Here is an 18,461-nt window from a genome sequence, read left to right as displayed (position 1 = left end):
TTTTTTCCATTTGACAACTCTGAGTGGAGACGAGGAGGACTACAGGAGTCGGATGATCTCGACATTGTGGAGGAGTACTAAGACCCCGCAGAGGTTCATCTGCAAGCCTCTATGACCTTGCCCTAGGAAGGTCCACCTTATCTGGTAAGGTTCCATTTTTTTCCTGTGTGTACCGTAGGAGGAGAAGAGGTGAACAGCCATTTTATCCCTTTCTTTTTGCAACTTTAAAGGGGTGGTTCCCCCTAAAAAAAAATTCTAACAATACATTCGGAAGACTGCTTACACTGCGGGTAGGCTGGCTTTTTTTTTTTTTTTTCGTACATACCTTGATATCGCCGTTTCATCCCTCGGCTTCCGTGTATGAGTCTTGCTGGACCTAGTTGATTGACGTTCCTCCGACCGGCGCATACTGCGCGTCACGACTTTCCGACAGAAGCCGAACGTCATTGCGCAGGCGCCGTATAGAGTCTGCTCTATACGGCGCCTAAGCAGCGACGTTCGGCTTCTTTCGGAAAGTCGTGACGTCAAGTATGCGTCGGTCGGAGGAACGTCAATCAACTAGGAACGCCCAGCCCCACAAGACTCCTACCCGGAAGCCGAGGGATGAAACGGCGATATCGAGGTATGTACGGAAAAAAAAAAGCCAGCCTACCCGCAGTGTAAGCAGTCTTCCAAATGTATTGTTAGAATTTTTTTTTAGGGGGAACCTCCACTTTAACGTATATGGATTTTCCATTGTGGGACTGGAATTTTCTTTTTTCTTTATAGATATATTGGACTATTTTTTATTGTCATATTTTTTATTCAATATATGTTACACTTTTTCTTATTTAATTTTTTTACACGCATGATTTGCCATCTTTATTTACAGATTTTTGTTTCACGCAGAAGGGATCTGTGTGACAGTTTGCATTTCAATATATTTTGCGTTTTTATATATATTTGGTGCTCTACACTGTATGTCACTCACCTGTGTAGTAGTTATATGCACTTGTTTATTATTGTTAAATCCAATTTGGGGGTTTTAATTAAGACAATCAGATAAGATGGTAGATAAAGATAATAAGTAGGTGCTTTACTTATAAAACATTGCAATGGAGAAAGACAACACAGATCTCGGCATATAAGCGAGTAAAAGTGAAAGTGTTTCTGAGCTTACAACTACAGGGGAAAACAATTTATCTGTATGAATATTCATAAGATATGGGTATGTATCAAGTGTATTCTAGGCGTGATGAAGGTGTGAACGTATCGTTTTAGTCCAATCAAAGTCCATTTCTTCTTTATAGCAAGGGAACAGTTAAATGGGTGGTTACATCACGTGACTGGCAAAAAAAACCTTTTTCAAGAGTCTCTGGCCAGTTCAAACTGGTTTAGTAGAAAGTCTATTCCGAACAGGCCTTATCAGCAGCCTGTGTCTGATTTCCAAGGACAAAGAAAGAAGCTGTGAACATCTGTAAAAAAGCAAACAAGGGTGCATTATCAATCCTTAAAGTGAACGTCTATATTTATATATCTATATCAACATTATCAGACCACTACATTTTACTCAATATATATTTTATTAGAATAATTCTATTTTATATTTCAATAAGCACTTGGACTTTTTCTATATACACTATAAACGTTATTTTAGCGCGACTATATCCTTTGCACAGTTTTAACCACTTCCATACTGTGCCTATTCTGGCACTTCTCTCCATGTAAAAATCATATCATTTTTTTTTAGCAGACACCCTAGGGAATAAAGTGGCGGTCATTGCAACTTTTTATCTCACAATAATTTTACAAACGCCTTTTGTTTGGAAAAAAAAGACGGTTTCATGAATTAAAAAATAACAAAACCGTAAAGTTGGCCCAATGTTTTTGTATAATGTGAAATATGATGTTACGCCGAGTAAATAGATACCTACATTGTCACGCATTAAAATTGCGCACACTCATGGAATGGTGTCAAACTTTGGTACTTAAAAATCTCCATAGGCAACTCTTACATTTTTTTTACAGGTTACCAGTTTAGCGTTAGAGGAGGTCTATTGCTAGAATTATTGCTCTCGCTCCAACGCACGCGACGATACCTCACATGTGTGGTTTGAACAGCGTTTACATATGTGGGTGGGACTTGCGTTCGCTTCTGGGCACGAGCTACTGGGAACAGGGGTGTTTTGCATTTTGAAATGGATGTTTTACAAAAAAAAAAAATATTTTTACACTTTTTTTTACATTTTTTTTGTATCACTTTTATTCCTATTACAAGGAATGTAATCATCCCTTGTAATAGTAATAGTGTGTGACAGGTCCTCTTTATGGAGAGATGCGGGGTCAATAAGACCCCAGATCTCTCCTCCAGGCTGGAAAGCATGAGATCAGGGAAAAAAAATTCACGATCTCATGCTTTCAGCCTTGATTTGTTTACTTCCGGGTACTTCCGTTATGACGTCACGGCCAGGCCTCCGACGGTCATAGAGATGACAAGTGACCATTTGGTCACCGGTCATCTCTATGCTCTTCATCTGGCGGCAGCCGATTCGTTCTCCAGGCCTCCGATGGCACGGGAGCGTCCGGAGAAGCACCAGATGGCGGCGGGAGGGGGGATGTCCCCTCCCGCCGCCTATAAGAATGAAGCCGGAACCACCGATATGATCGTTGTTATGGTGTGCAGAATCGCTGCCTGAAAAGGATTTCCGAATGATGCCTGTAGCTGCAGCCATCATTCAGATATCCCCCACTAAAGTCCAGGACGTCATATGATGTCCTACGGTACAGAAGTGGTTAAATGGTTAAACTGCCCTCATCTACACACCGAATTTCATTCCTTTGATCTCGGAACAAAAAGTTACAATGTTTATAGTTCTCTATCTGCGCAGACAATGTTGTGAAAATCTTGGCAGGTGGACCGTTTTTTTTTTTTTCTTTTGAGTGAGCAGAGAACTCTCTACACAAATCAGTCCTCATCACAGCAGGATAGTTTAATATTTGAGCAAGATAAAGAGAGGGGGAAAGGGACAGGCAAGGGAGTCCAAATCTGGAAATGTATGTAGATTATACCGACAGATTCCGCGTATGCTCCCCCCGGTGGTATTAGCCTCTTACCTTATAAATAGACCCCACTGGGTCTAGTTGTGCATTGCGCGATAATGGCCAGCCAGTGGTAATTGCTCCTTCCTCCTCAGTGTGTTTTGGACTGCAGTACTACCGCCGACCTCTCCAAAGATTTCCTGGGAAGTGTATCTTCAGATCCAAAAATTTAAAAGCAAGAAAAAGGGATCTCCATAGTGTAATACGTTAAAAGGTCCATTTATTAAAATAAGTAATTGACAATAAAAAAGGCAAAAAACGCCAGACAGATAAAACCGCGTCAAAGATACAGGGACTTCTGGTCATGGCCGTAAACCGGAAGTGACATCACCACGCTCCTACCAATGCGTTGTGTCACTGTCACGTGACTCTTGCTAAAGTCATGTGACGCAACACTTCAGGAGGAGCGTGGTGACCTCACTTCCGGTTTACGGACGTATTACACTATGGAGATCATTTTTTCTTTCTTTGAAATCTTTGGATCTGGAGATACACTTCCCAGGAAATCTTTGGAGAGATCTGAGGTAGTACTGCAGTGGTGCCCTGTCCAAAACACCCTGAGGAAGGAGCAATTACTGCTGGCTGACCATTATCGTTCAATGCACTACTAGACCCAGTGGGGTCTATTTATAAGGCAAGAGGCTAATACCACCGGGGGAGGATACGTGGAATCTGTCGGTATAATCTACATGCATTTCCAGATTTGGACTCCCTTTCCCTGTCTCTTTATCTTGCTCATCTATCAAACCATCCTGCTGTGAAAAGGACTGATTTGCTCCCTGGATGATCAGTTTTCTTTTTTTGTGGATGCACTATTCATATGCACCTTACACATGGACTTGGTTTTAGTTTATCATATCTTTATGGACTTTATATTGCTGATGTTACACTGTTGTGATTCACTTTATGGTTAGATTTATTTGCATTAACTTTATTCACATAGCACTTTGTTAATTGAGTAATTAGCGCTACTTCAATATTTTTTAAATCATTTCTGGGTGCTGAATACACTATAGAAGTCAGCTGCTGTTTTCGCCCTCACTATAGCACTTTATTATCACTGTTAATTCTGTTGAACATTTTGGTAGTGCATTAGTACTTTTTGTTTACATATACCTTGTAGTATGTTGCCTGTTGTAGAAATAGCCCAACATCTAATGGGCAAGATATCAGAATGCAAAGAAGATCACTGGGCTCATTTTATTTGTATGAACTTTTTTGTTCTCTTTATACCTCATTTAGTTACTAGCTGAATAATTTTATATGTGTACACACCACTTACTTTTTAACATTTATTCAGTGAACCTTTTTTATGCTTTACATTATTTATTTATTTTCATCTCTGTCCTAAGGCTCTATTGCTCCCCCTGCAAAGAATCATGGTGGCTCCCCATATAACCAGTTTGATATGATGTCTGGAGAATCTGTAGGATTGCATGGAGGGCCAACTGCTGAGAGTTGGCTACCAGCCAAATCCCCTCCTTCTAGTAAAATGGGAAGCAAATCAATTAATACCAGCTGGCCACCAGGTGAGTCTCACAAGTCATCATTATCATTGTATCACCAATATTCCCAGTGGAGACACTGACGAGGAAAAAAAAATCCAAAAAAATATTTTTCTTTATTGTACATCACAGGACACAGAGCCGGTTATATTCATAACTATTTGGGTTATACACCACCTATAGGTGAATGGACACAGGTAGATCAATTAAACCGGAAGTTCTCCAATATATGACCCTTCCTATACAGGAAGTACTTCAGTTTTTTTGCCAGTGTTTGTAAGGTGGTGATCACCGATGTGATACATGTGCTCTTGGAGCATACGTGAAGGTTCTATTAAGAATCATGGACTACAATCGGATCCATTTGAAAAAGCTGTCAGCCAAACCTCATTGGATAGAAGAGAAGATTCCTCGAGGTTTTACCTTCCGGTGCTGGACCCTGCAAAAAGGAACCCTGTGCAGTGTTTTTTCTGACCAAGGTGCTTTCCTGCAGGGTGCTATACAGGTCCAGGGAAGTGGACCCCAGATTAAGGGGGACCACCGTGATGGTGAAGATTTGACTCCTGTGATGCACAGAGTCCAGCAGCAGGAAGGGGAGGTCTGCATTTTGCAGCTTCTCTTAACAACTTTAGCCCCGGACCATTTTGCTGTTCAAAGACCAGAGCACTTTTTGCGATTCGGCACGGCGTCGCTTTAACTGAAAATTGCGCAGTCGTGTGACGTGACTCCCAAACAAAATTTACGTCCTTTTTTTTCCCCACTAATAGAGCTTTCTTTTGGTGGCATTTGATCACCTATTTTTTGCACTATAAACAAAAATAGAGCGACAATTTTGAAAAAAAAAAGCAATATTTTTTACTTTTTGCTATAATAAATACCCTCAAAAAAATCTATAAAAAAACAAAAAAAATTCAGTTTAGGCCGATACGTATTCTTCTACATATTTTTAGTAAAAAAAAATCACAATAAGCGTATATTGATTGGTTTGTGCAAAAGTTATAGCAACTACAAATGAGGGGATAGTTGTATGGCATTTTTATTAATATTTTTTTTTTTTTTACTAGTAATGGCGCCGATCTGCGATTTTTATCGTGACTGTGACTTTATGGCAGACACATCGGACACTTTTGACACATTTTTGGGACCATTGTCATTTTTACAGCGATCAGTGCTATAAAAATACACTGATTACTGTGAGAAGGACACTGGCAGTAAAGGGGTTAACCACTAGGTGGCACTGAAGTGGTTAAATGTTTCCTAGGGAGTGCTTCTAACTCTAGGGGGGATGGGCTATGTGTGACACGACACAGTGTCCTTGTCACTAGGAAGACTGGGAAAGACTCTGCGCCCACAATGCCGAAAAAGAGATCTGACTTTTTGGTCTTTGTCCCAGTGGCCACTGGGAGCAGTGTGCTGTTCATGCTCTGTGTACTTCTCAGGAGTATTGGGCTGTAGTGTCTCCTCCAGCCACTAGAGGGCACAGGTTAGGTCAGTATGGCCTACTCCTGTATAGACAGGAAGTAGAAGGGCGGCCTCTTTCGGTGGACCATGTGGGCTGAAGGATCAGCAAGGCGTAACTTTAACTTATGGCTACATAATTAAATGTAATTACTTTCTATAGGAGAGCTGTGTGACCAGACAAGTTATTATATACTGCATACAGGTATACTTGTATACTTACTGCTTAATATGGGGGGCTTGTACAACTGTCTGTCAATACACCCCTTGTACAGGTATCAGTGCACTTAAAGTGGAGGTTCCATAAAAAAAAAAATTTTTGCTTTAAACTGTAGCTTACGACTAAAAAAGAAAAAAAAAAGAAAAATGTTTTTTTTACTCATCTGGAAATGCATATTGCTGTGCTTTCCCACAAAATCTGCCTTTGAAACCACCTAGGATTCTGACATCATCTCCCTCTAATGCTCCTGGGAAATGTGTGTCATTTCCCAGGATGCAGTGCACTGTCCAATTATCACTCCCCATCCAAGACTTCCAGGAAGTAAGTGCCTGTAGGCTTCACAATGCCCACAAGCAAAATGACAACGGTGTAGATATAGTTTTATTAACTATCTTTTTTGAATATCTATGCGGATCGGCGGCGGATTGTAAAATAGTGACCAGATTTATATTATAAAAACGCAGGATGAAAGGACATACATTTAAAAAATGCTAATTGTGGTTGGAACTAAAAGGAGTTGTGTCTCTAGAATAACATGCATTTGGTCTGAAGGAGCTTATTTTTAGGCTCTTTTGAAGCAGCATAGAGTCTGCATTGAATGCCTATATGCTTGGCTAATCCTGCAAAACTAGTATGGGGACAGGTGCAGCATAGTATACATGTTTGCATAAACACATGCTTGCATAGGCACGTGTTTGCATGGGCGCATGTATGCGTGGACGTATGATTGCATAGGCATATGTTTACATAACCACGGTTGAAAACCACTGGGCATCCTTCTGTTTTAGATGGGCTCGGTCTGTTCATTGATGACTTCTCTGCAAGAGGTAGTCATCAATAACGCATATCTTCATGTACTGCTTTTTTCCAGGCTCATTAAAGGTTTCTGCAGATGCAGTGCAAACTCGTCTTTTTTGTTTTGTGACTCTGCTCTTTGGGCTGGCCACAGCTTTCAAGGGTTCGCAAAGCTCCAAGCCCTTGTACTGGACTTGCTGAAGATGCAGGGGGTGTCAATCTCAGTATAACTCAATAATCTTTGCTCAGGAAGCATTCGGTTCCAGATTTTCCTTCGATACATTTCTGCAGAAGGAAGTTGTATCTAAGTCGAAGCACGCTCACTACATACTGTCCTACGCCCGGTCTTTTGCAGAGGATCATTTTCTCTGTCTGGAACATGAAGATCTATGCATCTGTTCCCGGGGTATTGCAGAGCTCAAATTGGTGGTTGATGATTCGGAATCTGGAGAAGGCGAAATTCTTCCTTTCAGGAGTTTGAAAGATAATAACCACTAATGCCAGTCTCTCCAGTTAGTTTGATGGTAGCCACAGTTCAGTGGATTTGGTCTCCACAGGAGAGTATACTGCCCATCAATATCTTGACATTGTTGGCCAGTATACCATGCTGTGGATTATTGGATAATAATAATAATTGGCACATATCAACCACCAGGGGGCCACCAGGAGTCATGCAGTTTAGAAAGGTTAACCACATTCTGTCTGGGGCAGAGCAACAGCTGCCGTCTGTCGCCAGTACCTATCCCAAGTATAGAAAAATGGCAAAGGGGGGTTTTCTAGGCATTAGCAACTAATGCCAGGACCACATGGTCCCTGCATCCTGGGACCTTTTTTGGCAATCTGTCAACGTTGGCGAGCTCTGCAGTTGGATCTACTAGATTCCAAGTAATGCAATAAGTTGGATAGGTTGTGTCTGGGACTAGAGTCCCACGGACAATAGGGGGTAACAATAGGTAACACCTTAGTTACCAGTTCTCCCTAATTGACGCCTTCCCTCCATTTCAACTACTGCAGCGTCTTTTGAATCCGGGAGGTGGTAACACTGATAATCGTGTTAGCCAAATTAGCCCAGGAGGGCTTGGTACACTGACATAGCGAAACTTGTGGGGATGCTCCTTGGACACTTGCAGTTCAGCCGGACCTAATGATTTTGGGTCCTGTTATCTCTGCACTGTTGAACGACTGGAAGCCAACTTCAGGGAGCTTCAATTACAAGTTTGGAAATATTTTATGGTTAGGATGAAGTGGCACCCATACATATGTGAGTTTTTCTCCTTTTTACAATCTGGAAATGAAGTGAGATTGGCCTTAAGGTGTTACTAAACCCATAACAGTAAAATGCACATAGCATGCTTGTTATACGCACTGTGGAACTTAGGCCGGGTACACACGGGCAAACATGTGCGATAAAACCGGTCCGTCGGACCGTTTTCACCGTACATGTCTGCCCGGGGACTTCTGTACGATGGCTGTACTAACCATCGTACAGAAGTTCGCGCGTAAACAATACGCGGGGCGTGTCCGCGGCGATGACGCGGCGACGTGGGCGGGCCTGCCTTTTAAATGCTTCCACGCATGCGTCAAAGTCATTCGACGCATGCGAGGGATGGCGGGCGCTCGGACATGTACGGTAGGTCTGTACTGACGACCATACATGTCCGAGCGGGCAGGATTCCAGCGGACGGTTTTAAAACAAGTCCAGGAATATTTGCCCGCTGGGAAAAGGCCCGGCGGGCAAATGTTTGCTGGAATTCTACCCGCTCGCGCCTACACATGACCGAACATGTATGCTGAAACTGGTCCGCGGACCAGTTTCAGCATACATGTTTGGTCGTGTGTGTACGGGGCCTTAAGGGGTAATCCTCTGCATTGTGGCTTCTTTGGTTGCTATTACTTCAGCAAGTGAAGTGTCAGAGTTGGCGGCTCTTTTCTTGTAAGAAGCTGTTCTTGGTCTGGCATCATAGGGTGAGGTTGCATGCTCATCCATCTTTATTGCCTGTGGTTTCTAGTTTTCACTTGTGTCTTGCCTTTATTTTTCTACTAATCCATGTTGAGGTAGTTCAAGTGCTCAGGGTTTACTTAAGTTGTTGGCACGTGTCAGGAATCCTAATTGTCCTGCCAGAAGAGCCCAGGAAGGGCAGGCGACATCCAAGTCAACTATTTATCATTGGACCTGCCAGTTTAGCATTGAAGCCTATGGTTGTAAAGGGCAAAACCCCCACCTTTTCTGGGGAGAGCTTCCCTACCAGGTGTGTGGATGCATCTTGGGCTTTCCACCATCAGGCGTCGGCAGAGCTGCGCATTTTTCACTGGACTCATGATTTGTTTCGATGTGCCCATCATGCAGCCTCACTGTGCCCATCATCATGCAGCCTCACTGTGCCCATCATCATGCAGATCGCTCAGTTTGTTCAGAGGGGGAGTCAACAAAAGCCGACTCGGCCCTCTCAACCTCCCGTAGCACAGATTGTTCCCATGACTTGGTCTTAGTCTTGATGGCATTGATAGCTTTATTAAATTGGCCTCTTAAAAAGGCTTTTAGCATATCCCAAAAGATTTCAGGACTAGCTGAGGGTTTATTGAAGCGAATAAATGCAGCCAGCCTATCAAGGATGGTGTCAGGGGCAGGTAAGAGTGACAGCCAGATGGGGTTAAGCTTCCAGCAGACCTGCTTGGACACTAGACGTGAAAATCACGACACACAAGGGAGAATGGTTAGAGACAGTTCTCGCCTCATAACGTGAAGACGATATCGGGGGAAGCATTGCATCATTGCCTTGACCGAGATCAATTCTGGAGAGGCCTCCGTGAGGGGCTGAGTGATATGAATAACACTTCACTTGCAGGTTTTTGATCCTCCAAACATCCCTCAGCCCCAGCTCCTATAGAAGCTGAGCGAAGGATGTCTGACCCCCTTGCAAATTACTCATCAGAGATTTTGTAGAAAATTTGTCATGGTCTGCATTCAAGTAATTGTTAAAATCACCCACAATAAGTGCAAGAATGCCAGGGTGGCATGAGAGAAAGGTAGCCAGAATTTGGAGAACTTCCACTGAAAAGGGAGGTGGCATATACACATTCATAATAATGCATTGCAAATCGTCCAGGGAACATAGTAAAAATACGAACCGACCATAGGGGTCAATGAGTGAGGTTGTGCATACAAAAGGAACATTTGTGCCAATCGGCACAGTAACCCCTCTGGCATAGGAGGAGAAGGCAGTGTGGAACTGGGTACCGAACAATTTAAACGGGGACTCCTGGTCATGGGACATATGGGTCTCCTGCAAACACACTACAGAGGAGCCCAGCCATTTGACCATATGAAGTACCGCCAATCGTTTCACTCTGTCTCCTAGGCCCCTAACGTTCCAGCTGGTTATAACACTTTGCTTAGCCATGAGGGGCCAAGACACATATGTGAAAAATATGGGGCAGTAAGGCAAAAAATAATAGCACAGCATTATCTAGGTAACATCTAGCAGAAATAAATAGGCCCTGGTTTAGGTATGACAAAAGGCAGTGAGCAGTCTCTGAGCAGATAAACAGATTCTAGAAAGCAAAGGGTTAGGCAGATAGCAGTCACATGGACCAACTGGGTCCTGATTAACAACGAAAAACAAAAACTGTAAAGTCCACAAGGGACTCCGATCAGGGGGGCTAAGTTCAGTAGCCAGCATTGAAGAGCCAAAAGGTATTTTGCTGTATCACACAGGCGTTATTGCCACACTTTGTGAACACAGTCTTCCACCAGGACAGGATTATTGGACTCTAACTGTTCCGTTCTCTTATATAAGCATAGTATTCCATATTATGAGATGTAGGGAAATGATAATCGGGTCGCCCTCAGGTGTCTGCCCAGCTCATCTAGTAGGGAACGCTCCTCCCTATCCAACCATTGCATTGCTAGTGTGGGCTTCTCAAAAAAATTTACTTCATCCCTGGCCACAACCCATAGGCGGGCAGGGTAAAGCATGGCATATTGTAGCTCCAGTGAGCGGAGCTTTTTCTTCACATCATTAAACTGGGCTCTCTGCTTTTGCACCTCCGCTGAAAAGTCTGGGAACAGGGACATTTTTGAATTGTCCATTACATAATAACGTCTTGGTCCTTGTAGTTAAGCAGTTCAAACAAAAAGACTCTGGGGGGATTACCCAGGGGTAGGGGCCTGAAGGGGAGCCGGTGTGCACGCTCAACTGCGAAAAATTGTGTAAAACTAATCCTTCTCATATAAGCAGCCAGTGTTCAATGAAATGAACTGGATTCTTTCCTTCCATCATTTATGGAATGCCAATGGCTCTAACATTATTTCTGCAAAGTCTGTTTTACAAATTGTCAAGTCTTGCATCATGTTTAGCTACCAGCATCTGCTGAGCATGTCACTCCCTCTGCATGGGTGCCCAATGTTCAATGGTACTAATGCGCCCTTCAATGGTCGGCAGTGCGGTCCCGCAACTTTTGCATGTCCTGGCGCAGAAAGGACACTTCAGCTTTCATCCCCTTGACCTCCGATGCCAGGGCAGTAATGGAGAGGTTACAGGACGTAACCGCAGACAAAATATCTCTTAATGTGGGTTCGGGCTCAGTCGAGCCTGAGGATGTGGTCGCCCGCAAGTTGTTAGTCTCAGGAGTAGTACTCACTGTGTCCCATGGCAGTACTAGCGCCGTCTGATCCTCCAGTGGTACGGTGTCGTCTGCATCAGACTGGGAGACGCTATGTTCTTCTGCCCCATCACCAGGTATTACAGGCGGTTCCTGCATGCCGTTTAGTAGAGCTGCACGATTCTGCGAAAAATGAGAATCGCAATTCTTTTGCTTAGAACAAAGATCGCGATTCTCTCACGATTCTTTAAAATGGTTAATTTAAAAAAGAAAAATCGGCTGTAGACGGCGCATGGAGAATGCAATGTTCAACTTTTGTAGAATGGCAACATCTTGAAAAATTAAAACCATGGGGGCAATGACATATTGGTTCTGTGTGTATCATCTTTTTTTTTTTTTTAACCTGACTTTGCTCATAAACAGCTCTTTTGTACCTTAGGACTACATAAAAAAATTGTGTTCATCTGACAAATTTAAATTTGAGCATGTGGGATCAGATGAAAAGTTCATTATGGGCTCTCAAAACCTTGAAGAGGAACCCCATTAATGATTTTTTAATACAGCAAGGGGTGGATGATTTTCTCAAAGGGGCGGATGTTTGGTTATAAAGACCGCAAGGGGCGGATGCTTTTCACAAAGGGGATGTAACCATACATCCGCCCCTTGCTGTATTAAATGATTAACCAGCCGCGAGCGGCGTGTTGGTTGCACAGTCTGCTGACTGACGTCAGTTCCGGTTGCTGACGTCAGTTCCAATATCGGCGCCATTTGGGTTCCACGCTGGTTCCGTGGTTCCGATGGGGGAGATTTGAAAATCGCGGCTAGTCCAGACTGTAGATCGCGGGGGGGGGGTGAAATGAGATGTTGATCTTATAACGATTAATCGTGCAGCTCTATCGTTCAGGGAGAAAAGTTTCTTGCGCTGCCTCCCTGTACCTCTCCTTAGCTGATTTAATTGCGGCGCCGCCATCTTGGGTCCCGTGGTTCGGAGCCGAGTAGGCCACGGATCCCAGTTTAGACATCTTCCTGGTGAATATCTAAAACAACGGCAGGTAGGCTATGATATCAGGCAGCACCAGCGAGCGATTAGCAGTAAAAAGCGAGTAAACTGCAGCAGTTAGAAAGATAATGACACGGATTCTCAGTGGAGCTCACACGATGCACGTCTGTCTACATCCGCTGCCAAGCCACGCCCACCGCTACAAAACGTAAGTACTGCCTGTATAGGAGAGTTTATATCGGGGAGGACTTGCTGTTTGATCTACCAGTGTGCATTCACCTATAGGTGGCGTATAACCCAAATAGTTATAAATATAACCGGATCTGTGTCCTATGATGTACTCCAAGAAAATCATTTTACAGGTAAGATGTAGGAAAAGGCCCATTTTTTTATTTATTTTTTAAATCATACTTACCTAGGTGGATGCAGCATCGGTCCCCCGCCGGCTCTAAGACTAAGAACTGAGCGATCAAAGACTGCTTGTTGCTCAGTTCAGTCCTCCGTGAGCAGAGAGCTGGTGACCGTTAGTCACCAGCTCTCTGCCCTGTCTGCGGCTTCAGCCCACTGTCTGCTGAAAACGGATCACAGGAGTGCAGAACGAACTGCACTCCTGTTATCCACAGAAAAAGTACAGCCAGATGAGCTTTGGCTGTACTTTTCCTTTAGATTATTCACACTGTTATGTTAGACAAATGGACCGTTGTTGTAAGTTTGCATTTTTTTCTTTTTAGCTTTTGTGTGCATCTAAAATAAAATAAATGCCCAAAAAAATTTGGTGTACTATACAGTGACTTGAAAAAGTATTCATACCCCTTAAATTGTTCCACATTTTGTCATGTTGCAACCAAAAACATAATTGTATTTTATTGGGATTTTATGTGATAGACCAACACAAAGGGGCACATAATTGTGAAGTGGAAAGAAAATCATAATTTTTATTTTTTTACAAATATCTGAATAGTGTGGCGTGCATTTGTATTCAGCCACCCTGAGTCAATATTTTGTAGAACCACCTTTCGCTGCAATTACAGCGGCAAGTCTTTTTGTCTCTACCAGCTTTGCACGTCTAGAGTGACGTTTTTGTCGATTCTTTTTTGAAAAATAGCTCAAGCTCTGTCAGATTTGATGGAGAGCATCTGTGATCAGCAATTTTCAAGTCTTGCCACAGATTCTCAATTGGATTTAGGTCTGAACTTTGACTGGGCCATTCTAACATGAATATGCTTTGATCTAAAACCGTTTCATTGTAGTTCTGGCTGTGTGTTTAGTGTCATTATCCTGCTGGACATCCGTCCCAGTCTCAAGTCTTTTGCAGACTCTAACAAGTTTTCTTCTATCATTAATGAAATAAAATTCTACCAGCGCAAAAAATTCGATAAAATATAAACGGCAAAATCCCAGGCAATAATAGTACAAAGAAAATTGGGAAGAAACTGTGCTATAATAACAGAAAAAAAGAAAGAGGGAAAAAGACCTGCAACAGAGTCAGTCTATTCACTCCAGGTGCTGCGATTACCGTGTAAACAATAAATACAAGAAATAAACATGAAGAAAATATAAATCGCGCTACCTCTACAACCCTTCTTGACAAACACAAACGTATACAAGTGAGTAATATCTAGTGATTGTATATGGGAAGCTCACTGCTGTATCAAAACAGTGAGATACGGTGGCCACTAGGGTGCACTATGCAGCCATCTCAATAATAATGTAAATTGGTGATTGAAAGGAAAAACCAAATAACACTTTGATCATAAAACACAAACTAAAATTTAATTATAACTCTAAATAAAAATGAATAAACAGTCCAAATTATTGACAGTAAAAAGTCCATAAATGTTTAACAGGTGAGATGTCAAACACCCTTGCATTTGTGCTACATTACAGATTAGTTGCAAACGTGTCCAAAAGAGAAGTGTCCTCCACCAGACTTCTAGATTGTCTTCTTACCAGATTTCCATGATCCCTTATGACAGGGGATCAGAAACAGCATGTAATGGGTCCCGATCTTGCAGTTTCAGACATATACGGTCCTGATGGATCTCATTCACAATAAATTTCACCGGTATCAGTGCCCACCATGTAAGAAACAGTGACAGCTCCACATAGTGTATTAAATGAGTAGAAAATGTATTAAAAGGTTAAAATTGCACTTAGTCATGCAGTTAAAAATTTGCCTTGAATCTAATGTTCCGGCCGGTACACAAAACTCTCACGCACCCGTCCACTGGGGGAACGTTTGGAGATTCTTGGGCAGAGCAGCGCGCTGTCGTCACCCAAGAAGCTCCAAACGTTCCCCCAGTGGACGGGTGCCTGAGAGTTTTGTGTACCGGCCGGCACATTAGATTAAAGGCACATTTTTAACTGCATGACTGTAAGTTCAATTTTAACTTTTTAATACATTTTCTACTCATTTAATACACTATGTGGAGCTGTCACTGTTTCTTACATGGTGGGCACTGATACCGGTGAAATTTCTTGTGAATGAGATCCATCAGGACCGTATGTGTCTGAAACTGCAAGATTGGGACCTATTATTGCATGCTGTTTCTGATCCCCTGTCATAAGGGATCGTGGAAATCTGGTAAGAAGCCAATCTATGATGCCGCGTACACACGATTATTTTTCAGCATCAACGAAAACTTCGTTTTTCAGCATATCCAAAAAAAAAAAAGTTTCTCCAACTTCATCATTAAAAATGACGTTGCCCACACACCATCGTTTTAAAAAAAGTTATGAACAAAGCGCGGTGACATACAACACGTACAACGGCACTCTAAAGGGGAAGTTCTATTCGCCTTTGGGCTGCTTTAGCTGATTTCTTGTTAGTAAAAGACAATTCACGCTTTTTTGTCTGTTACAGCGTGATAAATGTGCTTACTCCATTATGAACAGTAGTTTTACCAGAACGAGCGCTCCCATCTCATAACTTGCTTCTGAGCATGCGCGGGTTTAAAACATCGTTTTAGCCCACACCGATCATTTTTTACAACCCGAAAAACAAAATTTTTTAAAACGATGTTAAAAAATGCAGCATGTTCGGGGAAAAAAAATGTTGTTTTTCAGAAACTGAAAAACGATGTGCGGCCCACACACGATCATTTTAAATGACGTTTTTTTCATGCTTAAAAATGATCGTGTGTACGCGGCATGAGTCTGGTGGAGGACACACTTTTCTTTTGGACATGTTTGCAACTAATCTGTAATGTGGCACAGATGCATGGGTGTTTGACATCTCACCTGTTTATGGACTTTTTATTGTCAATAATTTGGACTGTTTATACATTTTTATTTAGAGTTATAATTTAATTTTAGTTTGTGTTTTTTGATCAAAGTGTTATTTGTTTTTTCCTTTCAATCACCAATTTACATTATTATTGAGGGGTGTTGAGGTGGCTGCATAGTGCACCCTAGTGGCCACTGTATCTCACTGTTTTGATACAGCAGTGAGCTTCCCATATACATCACTAGATATTACTCACTTGTATATGTTTGTGTTTGTCAAGAAGGGTTGTAGAGGTAGCGCAATTCATATTTTCTTCAATAATAGTACAAAGAATAGTGCAGCGCTATCTTGGCATTTCTTCTAAGATTGCCAAGCATTTGGCTCCATCCATCTTCCCATGAACTCTGACCAGCTTCCCTGTCCCTGATAAGGAAAAGCATCTCCACGACATGATGCTGCCAGGGTCAGATTAAGAACATCATGGGCCTGGTGCTGAGGATTTTGGTGGGGCCTTTTATAAATAATAAATAAATGCATGTGAATGACATGAACGCAGCCCGGCCAAGGCAAGTGACCAAAGGCACAGAACCCAGAAGGAAGACCAGGTGAAGATGGAAGTGCCCGGGCCCCGCCTGATTCATCACAGCGCAGCACTGGAGGGCTCAGTCTGAAAATTTAAGTGTACCCTAATGTGCTAATATGCTGTGCATACTTGTACGTCGTGGCATAACCTACCCCAGGGCCTCTAAAAAGTAGTAATGTCAGGAAAGTTTACTACCACTTTAATATCCCAGGAGCCTCTCATGGGGCCCCTACTGACCCAGTGGCCCTTGGGCAGTGCCTAAGTGCACAGTTTCCCACATTTAAAAAATATTTTCAGGGACACTTTTTTATATACTGTAAGTGCTATATTTAGAGTAGCTGAGATCCCCGATGTTCCTCTATACATCATAGTAGTAATCACAAAATTAAATGAGTACTAATAATAGGCCAGAACAAATATGAGAACTGAGATTTCCTTTAGTTGAACTAACAAAAGTGTGTCCATTCTAGAGCTGGTAACATTGAGGCTAATCAGTATAATTTTAAAGAACTGTTTGTGTGGGTAAGCGACATAGGGGAGGAGTATGGACGGTATATAAGTGGGAAGTATGTGCAGGTGAGGGAGAGGAATGTGGAGGGTCTAACAGTGGGCACTATGTACAGGAGAGGAGTGCAAAGGGTACGGCAAAAGGCACTATGTACAGGAGAGGAATGTGATGGGTATAACAATGATCAGTGTGTACAGGAAGAGTGTGGGGGTATGACAGAGGGTAGTACGTACCAGAGAGAAGTGTGGAGGGTATGATGGGGCAGTATGTACAGGAGAGGAGTGTGGAGGGTATAACAGTGGGCAGTATGTACAGGAGAGGAATGTGGACGGTATGATAGTGGGCATTATGTATAGGAGAGGAGTGTGGAGGGTATGACAGTGAGCAGTATGTACAGGAGAGGAGTGTGGAGGGTGCGACAGTGGGCACTATGTACAGGAGAGGAGTGTGAAGGGTATGACAGTGGGCGCTCTGTATAGGAGAGGAGTGTGGAGAGTATGACAGTGGGCACTATGTACAGGAGTGGAAGGATATTTAGGGACTGCGTAGTGGTTAAGCGGGTCATACATGGATTAAAATTACGCCAATTATGCAGAGACCAGCCATAGTCGATCTATGTATGGGCTAGCTGGTTTTACACAAGTCAACCTATTAATCGACTTGAGTACAACCAGCCTGTTAGGTTTTTCCCAAAACAATCAGTGCTGACAGCTATAGTTAGCAACACTGATCATTGTACTCACTGGCAGAACACAATAACACTGCAGGAGTGATTCCCCCATCCACAGGTCAGCAGGTGAGAGGGTGTGTGGGGACAGGCTGGGGAGAGATACTAGTCAGTGGCTGGGTAGGCACTGGTAGTATCAGAGCCAGATACACACAGGTTACATACGCCACAATCGTTAGAACGAGAACAATAATTCTAGTACTGGACCTCCTCTGTAACTCTAAACATGTAACCTAAAAAAAAATTTAAAGCATCGCTTAGGATACCAAAAAAAATCGTGCTAACCTAACTAACTAGTGTTTTTTTTAATGAATGAAACCCTTTTTTTCCAAAAAAAATGTTTGAAAAATTGCTGCGCAAATACCGTGCTAGAGCTGCACAATTAATTGTTTAAAAAAACGTGATGTCGATTCAACCCCCCTGACGATCTCCAATGCAGAGTTTGCCGATTCTTTCATATAACAAGTGAAAAGACTTTCAGCCATCAAAAGAAAATATCTGGGCAGTCTGCCAAGTTTTTAACAGGAAATTTTGTAACTAATGCTTCCTTCTTAGATCAAAGGGATACACTTCTGTGTAAAGAAAAAAATCTGGGCTGTCTGCCAAGTTTGTAAACAACATGAAACATTGTAACTAACTTCCTTCTTAGATCAAAATGCTGTGTGTAAATGCAGGAAATTTAACCGGACCATATTGCTGCCCAAAGACCAGAGTACTGTTTGCGATTCGGGACTGCGTCGCTTTAACAGACAATTGCGC

General features: G+C 42.6%; 1 protein-coding gene across 1 annotated transcript in view; it reads left to right on the top strand.

The window, feature by feature from the left end:
* The window catches only part of TNRC6B (trinucleotide repeat containing adaptor 6B), a 512,528-nt gene that overhangs the window by 398,654 nt on the left and 95,413 nt on the right, over positions 1 to 18,461 (top strand). Inside the window, 1 exon segment of the mRNA XM_040359579.1 lies at positions 4,431 to 4,607. Within this exon segment, the coding sequence (XP_040215513.1) occupies positions 4,431 to 4,607 (177 nt within the window).

Source organism: Rana temporaria, chromosome 7, assembly GCF_905171775.1.
Source record: "Rana temporaria chromosome 7, aRanTem1.1, whole genome shotgun sequence".
NCBI lineage: Eukaryota > Metazoa > Chordata > Amphibia > Anura > Ranidae > Rana > Rana temporaria.
This window is presented reverse-complemented; position numbering and strand designations above follow the sequence as displayed.